At 46.6% G+C, this 18,610-nt stretch overlaps 5 protein-coding genes across 5 annotated transcripts; 2 read left to right on the top strand and 3 right to left on the bottom strand.

Moving 5' to 3' along the window:
• Positions 1-3: 3 nt before the first annotated feature.
• shc (Squalene--hopene cyclase) lies at positions 4-2,300 on the bottom strand (the record flags this gene model as incomplete). The annotated part of the gene is made up of 4 exons (XM_031150310.1): positions 4-70; positions 130-1,679; positions 1,768-1,924; positions 2,062-2,300. 4 exons carry the CDS (start codon positions 2,298-2,300, stop codon positions 4-6), a joined length of 2,013 nt encoding a protein of 670 aa, XP_031004965.1.
• A 1,032-nt stretch (positions 2,301-3,332) lies between these two features.
• On the top strand, positions 3,333-4,223 carry LHYA1_G005362 (Cytochrome P450 monooxygenase; the record flags this gene model as incomplete). The annotated part of the gene is made up of 3 exons (XM_031150309.1): positions 3,333-3,437; positions 3,490-3,571; positions 3,739-4,223. 3 exons carry the CDS (start codon positions 3,333-3,335, stop codon positions 4,221-4,223), a joined length of 672 nt encoding a protein of 223 aa, XP_031004964.1.
• An 8,663-nt stretch (positions 4,224-12,886) lies between these two features.
• ZPR1 (Zinc finger protein) lies at positions 12,887-14,477 on the bottom strand (the record flags this gene model as incomplete). Its single annotated transcript, XM_031150308.1, has 2 exons — positions 12,887-14,194; positions 14,247-14,477. 2 exons carry the CDS (start codon positions 14,475-14,477, stop codon positions 12,887-12,889), a joined length of 1,539 nt encoding a protein of 512 aa, XP_031004967.1.
• Positions 14,478-15,251: 774 nt separating this feature from the next.
• On the bottom strand, positions 15,252-15,833 carry LHYA1_G005360 (uncharacterized protein; the record flags this gene model as incomplete). The annotated part of the gene is made up of 1 exon (XM_031150307.1): positions 15,252-15,833. One exon carries the CDS (start codon positions 15,831-15,833, stop codon positions 15,252-15,254), a length of 582 nt encoding a protein of 193 aa, XP_031004966.1.
• A 285-nt stretch (positions 15,834-16,118) lies between these two features.
• dbr1 (Lariat debranching enzyme) lies at positions 16,119-17,999 on the top strand (the record flags this gene model as incomplete). Its single annotated transcript, XM_031150306.1, has 3 exons — positions 16,119-16,178; positions 16,235-16,336; positions 16,383-17,999. The coding sequence occupies 3 exons, from the start codon at positions 16,119-16,121 to the stop codon at positions 17,997-17,999; spliced, it is 1,779 nt and encodes a 592-aa protein (XP_031004951.1).
• Positions 18,000-18,610: the final 611 nt, after the last annotated feature.

The following is an 18,610-nucleotide window of genomic DNA, read 5'->3' as shown; positions in this document are numbered from 1 at the left end:
TGCTTACTTCGCACTCCCGTCAAATTTCATGGCTTTTGAATAGCGACCCAAAGCCATCAAAGGGAAATAGCTATGGGAGAGAGCAGTTAGTGGGAGCCTCAGATTCGCGAGGGACAATTTGGGACCTACTGCCGGTAGAAATCGTATCGCAAGTAGAAATGGTTGGGGAAACCAGTTCCTGTAAACTGAGGTTCTAACCATGAAGCGCCTTTGCCGTCCTGGTGGTCGTCTTGCGAGTCCAGCAAGAATGCTATTCCTCTTTGAATACTATCATCCGTAGGTGCCAGATGTGCCAGCAATCCCATCAATGCCCAGGCAGTTTGAGATGCGGTCGTTTCACCTTTGCCGGCTTTCTCTGGGTCAGCATACGTCTCGAGACATTCTCCCCAGCCCCCGTTTGGTGCCTGGCAGCTTTTGAGCCATTCGATAGCGGGATTGACCAAGTCTTTAATTCTTCCACCGTCCGAATACGCAAGTGCACAAAGTACATTACTTGTTCCATACACATAATTAACTCCCCACCGACCCCACCATGATCCATTTGACTCCTGAATTGATGCAAGGTAGTTGATGGCGTTGTGGACAGCTATCGTCAATGTCTTCTCGAGACCAATATCAATTGGGAACGCTCTGCTACTAAGAATAAGTCCAAATGCTTCCACGACTCGGCCTGTCACATCGGCTGTACTGGGGTCGCATAAAGCATCGAGATCACTAAATGGACACTTGTTCATGAATTCGTTGTTGTTCTCAACGTCAAACGCTCCCCATCCACCGTCAGGATTGACCATACCTAGGAGCCAATCCAGGGCAAACAAGACGTGGTCTGAGCCGACGCTTTCCGGTTCTTGCTTCACAAAAGCGATTATCACCGCCGCTGTATCATCAATATCGGGATACCAGGTGTTGTGGTATTCGAAAGCCCAGCCTCCTGCAGTCAGCCCAGGCCGATAAACTCTCCAATCACCTTCAGGGCCTTGGATCTGCCTTTCTTTCGTCCAACCCAATGCTTTTTGCAGTCTTTTGTCTGCGCCAGGTATACCAGCATCGAGAAGTCCAATTGTCATGAGCGCAGTGTCCCAGACAGGTGATACACAAGCTTGAACATGCATGCCTTTTTCGTTTTTCCATGTGAATCTTTCTATGGCTGCTAGGCCCCCTTGGAAAGGCTTGCTGTCGTGGCTGAATCCCTCTAAATGCAACATAAGAATGTTATTAAGCATTGGCGGGAGGATCCCAGCCCAGTCCCCAGACTTTTCTTGCCTTTCAAGGACCCAGTCTACGCATTTTTTGATTGCATGTTTTCGTGTTGGCAATTTTCGTAATGCGTTGCTGAGATAGCACAGTGTCGTATCTGCTATAGTAAAGCAAAACTCCCAACTGAACATGCCCTCCTTGCGCCATTGTTCAAGTAGAGGAGGAGAGTAGGGGACCGACTTATTTCCTGGGTTGCGCCATAACTCATCAATAAAATCATTGTTTGCAGAGAGGCCATTTGGTAGTGGGAATGTGGGTTGGTGATGGGCAATGACCAAAAGCGGAATTAAGGTGGCCCGAGCCCATGATGACAGCCGATACACGTTGATCTTTGTTTGTGGTGATAGTAGGATCAACTCTGGAGGTAGTTGTGGAATACCGCTCCATGGGAAGAGGCCAAACATTGCGAGATGGATGCGTGTCTATGGTCGACAAAGTTAACACCCGTGTAACGAGCCATGGACCCAATTCTAGAGCTAAGTTTTCAGTAATCGGGTGTTGCAGACTCACAAATACTCTGACTTTCGGAATTCCGCCAATGCCCGTAATGAATTGGCGCCCCCTTTGCATTGCAGGATTGTCGCTTGGAATCCCCAATAGCCTGAGGGCCAAGTACGCCTCAACGCTTGTGGAGATGTCTCCTGGTGTTCCGTATCCTATGTTCCATCTACACAACAAAATAATGGAGTCAGTATCAATTTTTGGTTTTGCGAAGGTAGCAGGAAAATATTTCGAGAGAGCCAAGGGTTCAGCTTTGAAATCCGCCGAGGTGAAGCAAATTTTGCACAGGAAATATCTACTTACCCGCCATCTTTCTGCTGGCCTGATAAGAGCTCATGCTTAAGTGCTTCGGCATTAGGGAGGAGGTCGATTCCCAGTATGTATTGCAACATCACATATTCCGCAGTTATAGTGGAATTGGAACGCAGCTCTCCATACCAGTGTCCATCATCCTCGGAATGCTTAAAGGCATATTCCGATGCTAAAGAGATGCTTCGCAGCACTTTATCTCCGTGCGTTTCAAGACTACTTGCTGAAGGCATTAGGTTCAAGCTTGGATCCAAATGATTATTCGGGTTTTGGAGAGTCTGATGGGTTAGGTTTTATTCCAACGCTACATCGGAATATCACACTGCTGTTAAGTCACATCTTTCTATGACCCATTTTGTGACACCCTATATTACTTGCATGTGATACCTCAGAATGGTACTAAAAGCGCCATTTGAAAGTTCGGAGCCAGCAAACAATATTGAAATAGTTCAGCTTTAAGCTGTTATGTCGGCGCAATTGGTGAAGTCGAGTCCGTTGCCACTCCTTATCTGTCAAATATCACTCCTGCCGTGTCAATATTTTTCAGCTATTGGAATCTGTGCATCTCCCCTTCAGCCTATATTGGCTTTCTGGCTGCATTGACAACTCGCTATCTCGGGTGCCTATGTAGATCGGTGGTGCTTTACAGAATACTATTCGCTGAACACAAGAGGAATGAATGCCTGCAGCGATATCGCAACATCGGCTGTGTCCCGTTACACATGGTTTTCTTTTTTCGTCCGCGTCACCTTCTACCTAGCTTCTTACACAAGTTGACTATTGCTGCACAGATCACACGTTCTTCGGGACAGGCCGGGTTGTGTTACTCTCGACCATGGTCTCCTAGTGTCCGGAGGTCTTAAAATACCTGACATCAACAGTGACTTACTGTCTGTGGAACACACAATATATACCCGACCCACCACGAGAAGTCTTCACAGCTTTCTGATACAACCCTGAAAACAAACAATCAACAGCTATCAATTTGTGCTTTCCTAAGAGTATCTTTGCGGCCAATGTATCAAACACTTGCCCTGATTTTCGCAGTGTTGATCCTGCTCAGCAACCCTCCTTCACTCATTCAGAAATACAGACTCAGAAATATACCAGGCATTGGACATGGCATCAAAGACTGGCTGTTTATCCCTACAGGTACAAAAGGGAAGCTTCACAGAGCATACAAAAAGGTTAGGCCTTCTATACAAATCGAAGAAACATGGAAAGCCGCTAATTATTATGTGAAGTTTTCAAACACTCTTTATAAGATGCAAGCATTGGAGGGCGATGTTGTTTTGATACCACCAAAATATCTCGATGAGCTGAAATCCATGCCTGACTCGCATTTTGCCTTTGCACAAGCGCAGGAGCTAGTAATCATCCCCTCTATATCATTGATTTGAGTTACTGACTCTCTAAAAATAGTCGTTGATGAGCAAGTATACGAAAACCCCGGTAACAGACTTGGTAACGACTTCAATGAGGAATAACGTGGGTCCTCAAGCTGGTATGTGAGAACTACTGATAGAACTTTACAACGATGTCTCACGTTTGGCAGGAAAATTCATACCCGCGGTATATAAAGTTGCTCGAACGTCCTTAGCGAGTCATTTTCCAGTTACTGAAGGTACTTTCAGACATGCATTTACCGTCATCTACTGACATAAGTTCAAGAATGGAAGCCCGTCACTATCTTCCCTGAAGTCCCTCATCTCATTGCCACAACCGGTGGGGTTTTGCTCTCGGGTGAGGAGCTCAACAGTCACGAAGAATGGGCCAACGTCTGCATCGACTATCTAGTCAACGTATTCCAAGGTAGCAGTAAACTACTCGTGTGTCCTACCTTCTTGCGGCCTCTGGCCCAATTTTTCATTCCAGAGTTGTTCCGTATAAAATCATGCCTGAAAAAAGCAAATCAAATCGCCATACCGATCATCGAGAAGCGGCTGAAAAATATGGAAAACGAAGATTTCCAGAAGCCAATTGATTTGATTCAATGGGCTCTGGATCTGAGTATTCAGCGAGGGCCTGTGAATTTGCAGGAGCAGGTAGAGTGTCAGTTGATGGGTGCCCTTGGGGCTATTCATACAACCAGCATGGCGTTCACACAAGCAATATATGGCATGGAACCCCCCGTTTGGGAGTTTCACGCCCGCTAATTGCCATGAGTAGATCTCGCCGCACGCCCAGAATACGTCGATCCGCTTCGACATGAGATTCAAGACGTGCTAGGTGACGGACACGACGTAACAAAAGTAACACTTTCGGGACTGCAGAAAATGGACAGCTTCATCAAGGTAACACAATCGTATCACAATACATGTTCTACGATACTCATTAGAAACAGGAATCCCAACGTCTCAACGGCATCACACTGGCTACCTCCCGCCGCATCACAGCACAAGACATCCACCTCTCAACTGGACATATCATCCCCTCCGGCACTCAGACCGGCCTCCCGGGTTTCGACCAGCTCAATGACGTACCGAACCCCGACGTCTTCGATGGGTTCCGCTATTACAGGATACGCAAAGAGTCACCGGAGAACGAGAACAAGTACCAGTTTGTGGAGAGCGGGAAGAAGAACTTGTACTGGGGGTATGGGCGACATGCTTGCTGTGGACGCTTTTTTGCGTCTGATGAGCTCAAGTGTTTGTTGGTGTGTGTGCTTAGAGGTTATGATTTGAAGTTGCCGGAGGGGATGGAACGGCCGAGTAATTGGTTGATTGATTGGAAGATCATTCCGAATATTGATGCGAAAATCATGATGCGAAAGGCTGCTTAAGGGTATAGCTGCTGAGATACTAGATGGGATGGGTTAGTTGGCATGCACTAATGCGCGTCCATGTTTCCTTTGTACTTTCGGAGCATTCTCTTCTCTCGGAGTGAACGGAGCAAGGGGAACTAAATACACAATTAATTTACTATGTATTCTATAACACATCTTGTTGGGGAATATCAAACCATGTCTAGTACTTGTCTTATTAGCGCGGTGATGATTAAAGCTGGGATGTCTCTCGGAGTTTTCGTAATTTAGGTGGGGTAGGGGGCATCACTTCCTAACTTTAGGCTCTGCTGATAGGAGAAACATGCCGAAAGCCGCTAGGATCAGAAGATGGCCATATCAAATGCGTCACCACACCCGCGATTGGACATGTGGATGGTTAGAGAAGAGAAGTGTGTTGATTCGGAGTGTTGCTCATTGACTCATATGAAACAGGACCTTACTCTCCTGCAAGACAACATCCCAGTATATCCAGAACAAGCACAATGCCTACCATGCATTTTCGACTCTCATCCATAACGTTACATCCGCCGTGACATCGCGTGATTCATATATGCCCGAGGGAGATATGATCCAGAGGAAGTCATCCCTATCTTGGGCGGTACGGAAGCACCAAGTCTTGAACTGGACTTGGTCCAATGATCGTGTCGTACGTATACGCCACGTCCTTTCCGCCCGTCTCGCTTTTCATCCAATCAGTCTTCTCGACGACGTCCATCCAGACCCACGAATACTTAACCTCAATGACTTCTTCGATATCTGTGTAGTGGTAAGCACCGTTGCCGTACCTAGGGAGTCAGATAATTCAGCCTTACCATCGTTGATGTTGTACGTATCGTCAGATCTGTCGAATCCCATTGCACGTCGAAAGATTCCCTCACCCTCCTAAGTCTGCGGTCGAGCTACCTGCTTGGAGATCCACATCAATCGTTGACGCCTTCTCTCTCTTTTCGTATGCTTTCGCGGCATGTCGTTGTCGTTGTCATTGTGCGGAACTTGGTGTTCATTCAAATTGCGAACTGCAACGGCTATCAGATCACGAGTTAGCTTATTCAATTGTGGTCGAGGAAGAGGTTGCTCGTGGAGTCTTACAGTCGGCATCGAGGAATACAGCAGCTCGAAGCTTCTTGATCTGCCGGTTGTCCTTTGTCTTGCGCTTGGCCTTGAATGCGCCGCCTTTTCCGCTGTTTGGCTCCTGGATTGCGGTCTGATTGCGGTCTGATTGCGCTTTCCACTGCCGTTCTGGGGATACTACGAAGAAATCGTTGAGCAAGAGAGTAAGCTTGAGAGCGCCCGATTGGGACGGATACATACTGAGGGTGGTTCCATCTTGGTAGATGCGATGTGTGACGAAGGGGATGTAGTGTAAAATGAAACGTCCTCGATGCGGGAGCTGGAAACAGAGGGAGAAGAGGGAGACGTGGATGCCCATTTTGGCGCGTCAATAAATTTTACGCGTTTAGCAAGAGGAAAAAGTGCGAAACATGGCAAGCGAATAGGAAATATTTCAGAGGGTGGAAAGTCTCTCGCTGCTTCATAAAGATCTCGGTTAGACGGATAATCGATCGGCTTAAAACGTCTCCAGTGTTCTTTTTCATGAATAATAACATATGATAATATAAATCCCCAGCTCTAGCATTTAGAGAAGGCCACTTCGCGAAACAAGATTTACTTATACCTATAAACGGATACAAAATAGGTCACACTCAAGCGGCCTGTCTAGGTAGGTATGTTGAGATCCAGAGAGTTGGAAAACGTGCATATGTGGTTGGCCTTTGATTGAAATAAAAAAAGGAAATACGGGCGCTCTACAATAAAAGCCCTAGGGAAGTGAATAGGTAGTGACTTATATACCTACCCAAAGACCTGATCGAGGATCGAGGACATTATACAGTAGAGAATAAAAATGACGAAAGAAATAAGAATCTGGCTTCCGAGAAATATCCACAGCCACAAGAATATAGGGACATTTTACAGATGCCTTAACTGTTTTTTTTGGGGGGGGGGGAATATCATTGCGCCTCACAACCCTGCCCGCACTGGAACAAAGCCTAACGTAGTGGGATATTCTCAGAAGACTGGGTCTTCTTTGAATTTTCGTCGAGTCATGATATTCCACTCCCCGCTAGAAATAGTAAACGAATTTTTGGCAGGAAAGGGAAGGAGTTTGACTTACTAAACCATGTGGCCAGTTGGCCTGTACAGTTTGCCTGTATTGAATTTGTTGATGATTTACCTTATTCCAATATATATGTAGACCTGGCAAAACCCCGGCTCCAATAAAGCGTCCACGTTCAATCATAGCAGTAGGGACCGCAACGCTTGAAATACATCCAAACCGAATATACCAGCGCTCCAATTGATTATGTAGGCATCGATCTGATGTTGCGCTAATATAAATGGGTGAAATATCATTAGCAGCCCCAAGACAAGCTGCCATACTGCCCACGCCTGAAATATGCAGCGACAAGCTTTGCAACGCAGAAGAACACGGGGGTTTAAGTGAACGTAGGCAATTCATAATCAACGTAGCAGACTCGCAGAGACAGATCAATCAGCACATTCTGACCACTTATAAGCGCGTGAGAAGAGGGCAAATGAGCAAAGACGAAAGGGACACCTCAATGAACGAGACTTGGTCTAAAATGTAGATTTCCTCTCAAGGGCATCACTTGATGCAATACCGGTATATATGATACTCTCCCTCAACTAAATATGATAGAAGCCCTTGCGAGACCGATAAGATCTAAATTGAAGAGCAGGAGAGCAATGTTGGTTATGGTGAGTTTCGAAACAGAAGCATCTCACGATGAGATAGTGAAGTGTCGTTGAAGTTAAAGCTTAGTCATCATTTTCAGCCGAACCTGGTGGAGCTACTAACCCCACCCCACTTTCCTGAAACGGCAATTGACCCCTTTTGCTTCTCGTGCCAAAATAGAACTTCAGTGACTTTTTGTTCAGCGATGCTTTTTTGCATATGAAAGGCTGAACGACTACTGAGGGGAGTTGCAACTTAGAGTCTTATGCGCGGCAAGCCGAAACTCCTTTATGAAGCAAGAGTGACGCAGTCTTGTGTTTCCATTCCTTATGATAGGTGTTCAATGACAGATATTCCCCGTCTGTACGTAGGAAGTGTATAGATGAGGCAGCACTAGGTGGATGCAGAGTGGTTCCTACTGCTTTATCGATTTAGGCTAACCGATCAACACTAGTGCCCCTCCCTATAGTGTCGATATCAACTAAATCAACATGGTCTGCGCTCCGGATCCGACTCTATCACAGACCGAACGTCCCGTTCCATCTACCGGTTTGAAAGCCCATTTCCTTCCAAGTGCGGACCCGGACCTCTGGGCTCTCGCTACGATATCTACTATTGTACGACTCCTTGGTGGCTGAAGGATTCTCATGCTTGTCCTTAAAACCATACGCTCTCTTGTCACCACGTCCATGAATTCTCCTTCACCCTGCTTATTCTGTGCACCCCTCCCGATCATTCGTGCCTCTCTTTCCCTCGCCGCATCTATAGCTTCGACGTCGTGTCTGTGTTGGCTTTTCGGATGGTGTTGAGCTGGCTGGGATATGAGCAGTGAATCTATTTTGCCGTTCATCAGCGATTATAGCTAGTAAGGGTCTCGACCGAGTAGCGCGAAGAGTATCATACCGACTGAGATCTCAACACCGGACGGTGTAGTATCAGACGGGGTATTGCTTGGTACGGGTGGCCCGTATGCCCTCCTGAAAGCTTTGAGACCCTTCTGGTATTTCCGTTCGGATCTTCGCCCTATGAGCTTTTGACGCTTCTCCTCCAAGCTCTGCACTCGACATTGGCCTCTTAATATAACTGCAGGTCCAAATTGACATGCGTGAGAACAACTCACCTTCTCTTTCTTTGGCTTGCTTCTCTTCTTGTTGACTTTCTTGACCTTCTCCATATTATGGTCGTCCATCCTGTGTTGGGAAGTTGGTTTGCTTTGACGGAATAATGTATCGCAAATGGGTCAGATATGGTGCCAGAAAAAATCCCAAGGTGGCTAGCGCCACCAGAGGAAGCAATTCACATATACATGGCAGCAGAAATAGTGGACACAAAACCCTTGAGGAGTTTTGGCAAGGTGCAAAGAAATTATTGATAGCCTACTGGGTCCTATTACCCAGACCTTTTATACGGCTTTCCCGCCTTGGGTTCGATTTTCTCTTCATAAATTCCCCCTACATTTTCAGAATACATAATTGTAGTACCACCTAAATCCAACTCTTGGGCGATACCATCCTCCCCATATTCAAACGAGCTCGAGGGCGGTCAATGGCGCGCTAAACTAGAAAACGGTAAATACCAATGTTTGTTTACTTTGACCTTTCGGTAGTCTGCCATAACAACAATATCTCCACATGCCCTCATAATGAACTGCCCGGCGTTTATGTTATTGAGTGACAACCGTGCTATGTAAGTTCTCTTTACATGACACAACCTTCATTTCCGGCGGGTACAGGAATAGGGGCGAACTTCACAGAGCCTTCTAACACTTGGCTATTAGGATTCGTCCCCAATTTCCTGAACATCAGTCGCGTATGGCTGTAAGTTGGAGCCTCACTATTCCTAGAACATCATTTCAAAAGAGAGATACTAAAGTCACTTTTCACAGGATTCACTAAAGGCCCCTACCCCAAGATCCGTAGCAAGTATGCACAAGCCATTCGGATTCCCAGCCACAGAGGTTTCACCAAAGGCCCCTACTCCAAGATCCGCAACAACCATGCCATTCAAATCTCCTGCCACAGTTCCTCCGATTGTCAATCCGGCTGCACCCAAGAGAAAGGCAACGGATCGCTCTGCGATGTCTATAGATGCAATGGATTCGGAAGATGATACGGGTTCTCCAGCACAAAAGAAGGCCAAAGCAGATATCTTGCGGGCTCATACAGTGATTGGATGCCATGTCGACGAGCCGTGGGTGGTAATCCATGCTATACTTCTCGAGCCAAACGGGTGAGTAGTCTCTTCAACTTCCCTCTTATTCGCTGTTCCAAAACCTCTAATCAAGGCCTTACACTTAATACTGTCGAGTTTCAACGTTCATCTCAACTTCTCAAGCAAACAGTACTGACTTTGAGAACCTGCAGTCTACTCATCAAAGCTGTCAAAGACGAAGACACTCCCATGGCCATAATTCGAAAATGGGACGACCTTGTGTTGTCTGGAACTGACGAGGTGTCTATTGATAAAGTCAAGTTCAAGCCAGAATTCACTCGGCAGCTTGACCCTTCGGCAAAAGCGCTTTCCCTGGAGACAAATCTACGCAAAAATATTCGCGCGGATAGAGGACTTCATGATCAAGACGCATCTCCTGGTGGCCCTGTCTTTGAACCAGCTGCCCTCTTGGTTGGTGTACACAAAGATGATGAAAATATTCAGGTATATGCAAAGATTCGAAAATCGTCAGAAATGGCGCTGCTCTTTTACCTGCGTAAAGATGACAAGAAAGTGGTATCGAGCAAGTTCCAGTTTGATTTAGGAAGCGTCAGATTTAATCAAATCCTGTTCGATCGCAAATATCGGGTAGGCAATGAGACAGAGGTCAAGAATTTGATTAAAAGCCAATTCAATGAGGTCACGAAGATGACAGAGGGTCAGTCATCAGCATATGATGAAATTACCCTAGGTACGGAGGAAGGTGATGAAATAATGGTAAGCAACCCCTTTGACCCTCCGATTCCCTACTCAGACAGTGTTTGCTGGTTCAAAGGCTTTCATTGATGCTTTGCGTATGTAAAGACAATTCACAGACGTTCCTCGGATCTTGATCAGTTCTGATTGATTACTGACTGCCATTAGCAACCCGATCCACTCCCTCAGCGCATCCTTCAAGATCTAAAAGAATACATCGACCTCAATTATACCCGACAAAGCGAGTTCAGTATGCTTCGTTTGAAAGTCAAAGCTGGAGAGGCATTGATAAAGAGCCAGGCTACCATCAATGCTCGTCAATCGCAAGAGATATCCAAGAGAGACGAGACAATCCGCGATCTTCGAGCCCAACTGCACAGTCAAGCCGGTGCCAGCCCACCATTTACACCAAATAAGACGCCTTCTGGTATCACACAGATCAAGGATTTGCAACTAACTAATGCTGCCGAATCTTCAAAGACTATACGAATTAATGGTTCGCATTACCGGTTTATTGAATGGGATAACGACAGCTTTGGCGGGATGTTATTCGAACGGACTTCAGGCCGGATTTTCCATGAAGGGAAGACCTATGAGTCAACTCTGCTTCTACGTCCATACAAGCTTAGTGTGAACGGTCATTCAACTGGTATGTGACTGTTAATAACTCCCTCTTTGTGGCATTATCTCAAAACTATATCAAGCGCGTCAGACTGACCTGTTATCAGGTAGGGAAGTCACCATCGAGAATATCCAGTACACCGAGTATATAGATAATGGTCAGCTCAAGTATGTGCAGAAACACCCTGCTGATTCTGTATTGGAATCAGCGGAGGGTGGGCAATATGTGAAGTTTCGTACGCTGAAGGAGGTTCCCGAGGATATCAACTTCTCACTTTGAAGGATGCTGGCTTGTCCACGAAGTGGAAGAAATATTATGATGTTAATGTCCTTTTTCCCCCCGAAGCTCTGAGTTATTATTGCCTTTTCGGGTGCTGGTACTGCGCATGTAATCTTGGCGAGGGTCTTTAGTACAGTGGGTGGGTATTACTAGATAGCCGTTGAAACTACTCGCACCCTCATATACCTACTCGAGAGAAAGATTCTCATGCTTTACTACTTCATTCAATGGAGTAAATGGCGTTCTAATAACCATTATGGATAATGCAATGTCGGAGCGTAAGTGAACGGTCAAAAGGCAATACGAATTTTTTGATTTACGGAATACTCACTAGAACGAGCAACGCCACTTATTATTAGACAAAGTTTTCACCCCGAGACATTTTCAAGCCTCAAATATCACCTCAGCTGGGATGATGAATCGGTTTACATATCAAAGCCAATACGATGCTATCGTAGGGGTTTCAAACAATCAGTGACTCTGGAGCACGTCCACATGCTTAGACCGTCTCCGGGCGGACTTTGACGAATGTTATATTTATACCAATCATTCCCAGAAGGCCTAACAAATAACGTCAAAGTATTATTAATAAGTCTTCTATCCTTCATATTAGTGTGGATGCAGGTCGCATTGTGGTTATAAATTATGAAGTGTTGTGAATGTGGGGTGGTAAAGCACTTACTCGAACGCTCTCAAGGAGCATGATAATTACCACCGAGCATGTATCCCGAGTGAAAGATGAGGGTATTCTGACGTGCTGCGCCAATAAGAAATTCTTGTCAACACGTATAAAATTCCAACTCCAACTCCGATCGTGTCCCCCTTCAACACCATATGTACAGCCTGTGTCTTGACAGACCTCTTCTCATCTGTCTGCGGTCGTCTCTTATCACTCGAAACACCTTCATCACTGTAGCAGACCGTTGCAAGTGCTCTTCTGCTTCCTCATCTTTGGTCAGGCATAAATTGTCGGCGCGCTCACCTTTCATCAACCAACATCGACGCGTCCACGACCTTCAGCCACTTGTCAAGACTTGTAAGTCAACAGCTCTTCAGAGTTCAAAAGTATCTTTTCCTGTAGCACATTAAGCTAATATCCCTTGCTTTCCCATAGGTAGTGTTACTCATCTATCTCGAGGTAGACAACGCCAACTCGCAAAAGCACTCCGGTCTTCGTCATTAAAAACGCTACTCCTTTTCCCCTTTATTTTGTAATCTTACATAGCATATACCTAGTCACTATTTGTCATGAAGTAGCCTGATTGATTATGCGCTCGTGGGAATTGACTATACAGACGCAGATTTATAAAGAGGTTACTGTGTTGCGATACATTTGGTTTGGGTTCTGGATGAACTAGAAGCGCTTGCTAGTATCATATGGAAATGTACGAGTATCTGACAGAAAAACAGGAAAGCACAAACAAAAAGCAAGTATAATTTAAAAACGATTCCATTTTGTGACATTTACGAATTAGCCGTTACTACCATTAACTCTCTCTGCCTCTAACCTCTTATTCTTCTCCTCCCCAACCTCATCCACATAGCCCTCAGTCTTCATGTCCGTCAGACCTAAATCTTCTTCTTCCTCCTTTGTCCTGTCGTATTCCTCTGACTCGATCTGCGGGTCAGGGTCTGGCAGGCAAAGGTTCTGAACATAACTGCTGGCCAATGGATCTGTCAAGATGACCGTGAAATGCTTCTCGCCTTTGATGGCCTCGTTTATTTCGTCGAAGAACTTCTTCCAGTTTTGCTTAGCTTCTGAAGGCAGAGAATCGCCACCCGTTCCAACCTCGTCCCCGACGTCGAAGATCTGTTGGTGCAGATCATCTCTGACTTGCGTCAAAAGACCCTCTACCGTAGTGAATCTTCCTCCTAGTGTGCCGGGATTGACTGAAAGATGTAACTCCGGACATTCCAAGGCGCAGGACTCGGACTTCAGGATATCTCGTGCAAGATCTACAGCCCCGTTGACTTTCAGAGTAATCTTCTTGCCCTTCTCGGGTACTTCTCCTCCCGTCTTCACTTCGTTGGAGCGGTAGCCGCAATGCTCGCATACCGTGCTCATAATGACCACTTGCTTGAAATGCGGGATTTCCACCATCTTCATGTTTGTGGTACAGGATTTTGTGCAACCAGGACACGTCGCTGGGAAAGAGTAGACTTCATTTGGTATAATGTCGTCATCTTCGAAACTCGCTGCTGTAGGTTGCCCTGTTGCCTGTGGTTGTGCCTCCGCCTTCTCCTCTCCACCGCCGAGTCCTATAGCTTCGTTCTGTTCCGCTGTGCGTGCGTATTCGACTTTTGACCATTTGCCCACGCCGTCCTTCTGATCTGGTTCAATCCACGAGTTGCCGGCTGGGTCGTCGAGTGATAAACGGAATGGGAAACTCTCTCCTGCAATCATCTTCTTGCCCCGCGCCACAATCTCTTCGATCTTGGCCCAAACCTCTGGAATCTGTTCCTTTCTCTCGGGCTGCTGTAGTTCCAGATCTTCCAGAATCATGCTGAGTAGTCCTTCCACATTTGTCAACTGCCCTCGCCCAGCTGGGACTTCGATATCGAGTTCAATGAACTTAACGATGCAGCTGTCAGACTTGACCACTTGCCGGGCGAAGTCTGCGGCAGAGGTGAGGCGCAACTCATATCGGACACCTTTTTGCTGAATCTCTCCTGCGGATTGGATCTCGGCGTTTTTGAAGTTGCAGTGTGGACAGTAGAAGGACATTATGATGATTTCGCGGAAGAAGGGTATTCGAGTAAGGAGGAGGCGAGTGATTCCCTGAGGCGCGAGTTAGACTTTGCCATATAGGGTAGGATTTAGGGATACATACATTCTCCTGACAGTTCATGCATAAACTCTCTATCTCGTCCACTACTCTGGGCTCATTGTCATCTGGTTGCTCTCCAGAGGTCGCTTCAAGAGATGTTGACTCGTTGCCATTGGTGGCGGGTTTGCCATCTTTGTTGATCGTGAGGTTTTCTGCTTTCGTTCCAATGCTATCAAAGAACTCATCAAAGGCAGCGCCATCTGGCTTGGGATCTTCTTGGGTATTGCTCGCCATCTTGGAAGATTTCTTCTTGTGGGGATATTGGTGGGGTGATGGAGGGGTTAAGTACAAATTTTTCTGGCGATAAGGCTTAGCGATACGCTGGTAGTCAGGCTGAAGGCAAGGCTAGAATCTAATAGAAGGTCGATCGCAGCTTTGCTCTCAAATCATTCTGGCATGATATGAATTATGGAAAAGCTAAGGTGTGACTGGTACAAAAGAGAGGAAAAGACGGCAAAATATCTGAGATGAATTATGGCCCGTCTGTCACATAGGACTTTGCGAAAGATACCCATAGTATGACATTTGGTTTTGACTGCACTAGGCTGGATACAAGCAGTACACAGAGCTCCCAGCCGTCTCTCTGAAGCCAATAGAAGCAACTCAGTACTGGATCAATAGCAGATGTTTTTGCTGAACAACATTGGCTCTCATTCGATTCATGAAGGTATTAGAAACTAGTTTGCTAATCAACCATTGCGCCATATATCACATCCGCTCCTGATTTCTGGTCGTTAGCATCTCGAGTGATTCATACATGTGAATCCTCTATACCATAGACTCTGTCTGCCGGTTGGCTTGACCAAAGCTATCGGGCCAATCCTATACTCCAACGCCTGGAGTCTTGTGGTACATCTGGAATGATGGGTAATTTCTCCTCTAGAGAGAATTCTTACATGCTTTGACTCTCTAACAAACAGGAAAGAGGCTTCTCTCTTGCCATAATTGTAGTTTTGAGAGCGTCGTACAAGATTTGCGTCTCTGCATTTCTCTGCAGATGCCCGTTTATCAACCATTCTTCATGAAATCCATCAAATCGAGCCCAAACCCAGAAGCAGAAGCTCCCTCTGATGCCTTTTGTTTCGCTAGAATTGCTTGTAGGCTGCCTTGTTTCCTGCTCTTTGCTCGCTTCTTGCTGCTGGAATTCGAGGACTGTCCAAGGCTTGGGGTTTCTTTTGTCTGCGCAGTCCCTGGAGAAGCCGTAGCTAATATAGGCACAGTCTTGGAAGGTTTTGTTCTAGGTTTGTATTTTTGATGAGGGGTAGGAAAATAATTCCGAGTCTTGCTGCCGCAACAATCGCATGTGTAGATCACAGCTCTCTGTGGGTTTGAGACTTTTCCCTGGCGACGCGTGTTCTTTCGTCCAGGTTGCTTAAGCTCTAGAACCCCGTTCCAACCCAGTATCATGATACTCCCGCATGCGCCGCATGCTTTGCGCTTCTGTGTAGTTGGTGGGTCGAGGTTGCTGTCGAAGAGCAGGGAGTCGTGTCGTGACATGAGGTGCCTTGACGTCTCGGGAGCGGTGGCTGCGAGGAGATGCGCGGAGTCATTCAGGTATTGTAGACGCGCCGATAATTCTGGAGATGTCATGATAATCGCATCGAATTTGGATGTGAAGATGGCTAATAAGAGCGACGCGTTGTGTGACTTGGGTTTTAATTGAATGTTGTAGAAATTCTAAGAAGCGAACATCAGATTTCTAAAATACAGTACTGTATCCTTGGTCGTGACTACACTCAGAAAATTACTCCAACCACTGCCACATTGCAGAAGACTTAATGTTTAATGAGCTTATATCAAGTTTAAGCAACCAACTTCCCCAATCCTTGTTTCTTCACGTCCAAATTACCATCTCCTCGGATTAATTCCACCACGATGGACCCCGCCCCGGCATTAGTAGAGGGGCAGGGCTTGCGAATTGCTGTTGAAGGATGTGTAGGTTGCTTCTTCAAGTTTGTGTTGCTTCTTTATTCATCTAACATGTTTGACAGGGCCATGGCACGCTGGATGCTATCTACGCAGCAGTGCAGAAAGCATGCGAGGTTCGAGGTTGGGACGGGGTTGACCTCCTCATTATTGGGGGAGACTTTCAGGTATGTCCTTCAGGTTGCAAGTAAGTTCAGAAGCTAACAACCACAGGCAGTTCGAAATGCCTCTGACTTAACCGTCATGTCTTGCCCGGTCAAATACCGCGAGATTGGCGATTTCCACAAGTACTACAGTGGAACTGCCAAAGCACCATACCTTACAATATTCATCGGAGGCAATCATGAAGCTAGCAGTCATCTCTGGGAGATTTTTTATGGTGGCTGGGTCGCACCAAATATCTATTACATGGGGGCAGCCAATGTTGTACGAGTCGGTGGAGTACGAATTGCTGGCATGTCCGGCATCTGGAAAGGCAGAGACTACAACAAGCATCACCACGAACGATTACCTTACAACCAAGACGATGTCAAAACCATTTATCACGTCCGGGAGATTGACATCCGAAAGCTCCTTCAGCTGAAATCCCAAGTCGACATCTGCATCAGCCATGACTGGCCCCGAGCGATTGAGAATCATGGAGATTCAAGAGCATTGTTCAGATGGAAACCCGACTTTGAACAAGAATCGAAGGAAGGAACATTAGGTAACCAAGCCGCAACATATGTCATGGATCGCCTTCGACCTCCATATTGGTTTGCAGCTCACATGCATTGCAAATTTGCTGCAGCCAAGAGCTATGAAGATACCACAGAAGACAATGCAGCCTCATTACCGTCGTCAGTTGAAGCAGACCACCATCATCCACCAGCTAAAACAGCAGAAGATCCGGTGATTGCAGCAGCTGCTCACAATGCAGACGAAATTGATCTTGACATGGACGATGAAGAAACGCTACCGCCTCCCAAGCTTGCTCCGACCAACGGTTCAGTATCCACATCCACTACTACAAATCAATATGAATTAGATATGGATGGCGATAAAAAGTTGCCCGAGGTGTCCGCTGCAGCTACAATTCCATCTTCCGTTCCTTCCGACCTTCGTGCGCAACTACCTGCTGCTTTTTCAGCACCTTCAGCACAATCTTCCCGACAGGTACCTGGGCAACCTAAACCTCGCGAAGTCACCAACAAGACAGTGAGATTTCTTGCATTAGATAAATGTCTACCTAGCCGCAAATTCTTACAACTCCTCGAAGTCCACCCGCATGCGAAAACCAATCATGAGTTCCCGGCATCTCAGTCAATTCCAAGGCCAAAGCCCAAATTCGAGTACGATCCAGAATGGCTTGCAATAACCCGAGTATTTGCTCCAAGTATTGTTTTGGGAAACAAACAAGCCCTACCTGCAAAAGATCTGGGCGAGGCTAACTATCGTCCCCTGATAGAGAAAGAGCAAGATTGGGTCAACGAACACATTGTCAAAACGGACAAGCTGGAGATCCCGGAGAATTTTGTCATAACGGCTCCGATATTTCACGTCGGAATGCCAGAAATTGTGAACGAAGGACCTGTCGAGTACAGCAATCCGCAAATGCAACAGTACTGCCAGCTGGTCGGAATTGAGAACAAGTTCTTTGCAACACAAGAATGGAGAGACGAGAGAATGAGTTTGGGGCCTGCCCCAGAAGAGGAGAGACGCGACGGTGGATTTGGAAGGGGGAGAGGAAGAGGCGGTCGAGGCGGTCGAGGCGGTCGAGGAGGAGGAGGACGTGGAGGGGGTCGGGGCCAAGGCCGTGGTGGAGGACGAGGACGTGGAAGAGGATGGTAAGGAAAGAAGGAATTCCCGCTTTTTCAAGATACCCCAGGACTACCGAGCGGAGCTTATGTCGACACATTCTCACACCGAAGTCTAGATTACCCCAGCTGCGCGGTGTACTTCATAGCCAGCTTGATGACTGGGAATGAGTTTCTTGTCTCATGGATGCGAGCTGCCGTTTCTCCCGAGAAGAGGAGATGTCTCCACGTACCGTATAGTATTAGCTCTGGAGGTTACCTGGTGAGCCTACATGGAGAACTGGCCCATTCCGAATACCATGTCGAGTCCGCTTCCCTTGAACTGTGGGTTCCGTGGAATATCATTCTAGGAGACTCTGACTACAATGTGATTTTGGACACGGAGACGGCGCATTCTAGACCAATGTTCCACTGCCACTTGGACCTCCTTGTCTGCATCTTCAAGTCAACAGGGTGATTCTGTTACTATCACGGTACAAACGTATAAGTCTCTTGCAAGGCATCGAAATAACAAGATTTCTATAAAGCCTTACCGCCCAAGGCGATTCTCCTTACCGTCTCCACCAAACTAATGCGTGAAAGAGAACCTGCATATGCCGCAAAGAGCTGCTCTTGGTCCCAATGGCTGGCTGGGTCTTGTACCGG

The sequence above is a fragment of the Lachnellula hyalina genome, assembly GCF_007821495.1.
Source record: "Lachnellula hyalina strain CBS 185.66 chromosome Unknown contig00076, whole genome shotgun sequence".
Classification (NCBI taxonomy): Eukaryota; Fungi; Ascomycota; class Leotiomycetes; order Helotiales; family Lachnaceae; genus Lachnellula; species Lachnellula hyalina.
This window is presented reverse-complemented; position numbering and strand designations above follow the sequence as displayed.